Raw genomic sequence first — 1880 nt, 5'->3', positions numbered from 1 at the left:
AGCACTTCATTGGATATTTTGGTGAGTCTCGAGAAACTTTTGGATATGAAGTCATCAGAACCATGGAGTTATCATCGACTTCCAACCCCCACTGCTACATTTCCTGCCATTATTAATAGTGAAGATGAGGATATTGAGAATGATTTACTTAGGACACGTGACCACGGTACAAATAAATCAAGCTTGAAAAATGGAGTTGTTCAGAAATCAAAGAGCTTTCTACAACCCTATGATATTGCAAAGGAGGGCATTTCCAAACAGGTGTGAGCTTTGAGGAAAAAGTTGCAACAGATTGAGTTGCTTGAAGAGAAGATGGTCAAAGGACACCCCCTTGATTACCAGCAGGTTGCAAAACTTCAGATGAGGTCAGCATTGCAGAGCTCACTTTCTGAGCTTGGCGTGCCTACTGAAACAGTAAAGACAAAGGCATATTCGTTCGTGGATGAAAAAGATAGTAGAAAAGGGGCATCTAGAAAGCAAAGAAAAAAGAGCAAAAAGAAGGCAGCACAAAAGGATGAGGAGCCTAACAATAATGACATAAGTGCTGAATCAGACCTCATAAAAGCTTTCCTAGATATTGAAGTTTCACAAGTCGCAAACAAGGTAGGGATTTTAATATATCCTTGCTAATCTTTTGATAAGCAAAAGTCAACAACATTCATCTACTTTCTGGCGTATTAGGGTGCATCTGCATTTATATTAAATTTGCTTGAGCTGACTATTTGTGGTGAGATTTATAACTTTAAATAAAGCAAAACAAGTGACATCAGCTACAACTGTTTTGTTTGGTTAGTTGCATGTTGGTTTATATGAGATTTTTCAGGAAATTTTTGAATAATGAAGTGGGAGGACTTCTAATTCTCTTTGTAACATTGTTACTTGTTTAGAAACTATAGAGGGACAAATTAACATACGCCACTAACGCATTATTTTATATCTGTTGAAAGTGTGTTTATAACATGATGTAGCTTGTTCTGAAACTTTATCTCAGAAGGTGATGTAATTAGCAAAAGTTGCCGAGTATTTGAGTGTTAAAGCTACAATTAATTCAATAAGATTGAGTAAATGATCCTGAATAGTTCATATCTGATATCCCTACTTGTCATCTAGGAGAAAGATGCACATATGAAGAGTGCTGAGGCCAGCCAAGAGATCAAAATATCTCAATTTTGCAATAAGAACGCAATTGCAGACGTTCCAAAAAATAAAACTGGATCTACTGCTTCTTCCAAGGAGCAGAATAAAAAAGGTGGGCTCTCAATGTTCTTGAGTGGTGCCCTTGATGACGTTCCAAAAAGTGTTGCCCCTCCTCCCATGATACCCAAAATTGAGGGTCCTGCTTGGGATGGTGCTAAAATTTCGAAAGGATCTACCACACTTCGTGAGATACAGGATGAGCAGAGCAAAACTAGGGCAAGTAAGCCTACACCAATTAAATATCAAGTGGAGGAGCATTCTGATGGCTGTAGTGTTGGGAAGCTCCAACTAAATTCATTTTTGTCTTCCACCCCGATTCCCATGGTCCCAGGAAGGATGACACCGGCATCTGAGGGAGAACGAAATACTCCTCCTTGGGCTGCATCAGGAACTCCACCTTCTCTTTCGCATCCCTCTCTTAGGAACATCCAGTTGCAACAGGTGATTCTCTTCCTGTGTGTACATGAAAACCTGCAAGAATGCTTGTGGTTTTTACTTCTTCCCCTAAAGTATCAGATGTGAAGGTAAGGGGCTATTTCCAATTTTTGTATCTGTGACATTCGTATTGCAGATATCTCATGTATTCATTAAATGGGAAAGAATCTAAATTCTTGTCTTCTGTAAGAGCTTCGTGTACTGTTATTAATTTTTCCACTTGCTATTGTCTTTTACCAGTGGCTAAC

The 1880-nt window shown here is 38.9% G+C and overlaps 1 protein-coding gene across 1 annotated transcript in view; it reads left to right on the top strand.

Moving 5' to 3' along the window:
- LOC111400000 (protein phosphatase 1 regulatory subunit 12A-like) overlaps positions 1–1868 on the top strand; it is a 5964-nt gene extending 4096 nt beyond the window's left edge. The window contains 2 exon segments of the mRNA XM_023027481.1: positions 3–603; positions 1111–1868. Coding sequence (XP_022883249.1) covers positions 3–603; positions 1111–1719 — 1210 coding nt within the window. The 3' untranslated portion in view covers positions 1720–1868.
- The last annotated feature ends 12 nt before the right edge of the window (positions 1869–1880 follow it).

This window comes from Olea europaea, chromosome 9 (assembly GCF_002742605.1).
Source record: "Olea europaea var. sylvestris chromosome 9, O_europaea_v1, whole genome shotgun sequence".
NCBI classification, from domain to species: domain Eukaryota; kingdom Viridiplantae; phylum Streptophyta; class Magnoliopsida; order Lamiales; family Oleaceae; genus Olea; species Olea europaea.
The sequence above is the reverse complement of the archived record's forward strand: the minus strand, read 5'-3'. Positions and strand labels throughout refer to the sequence as shown.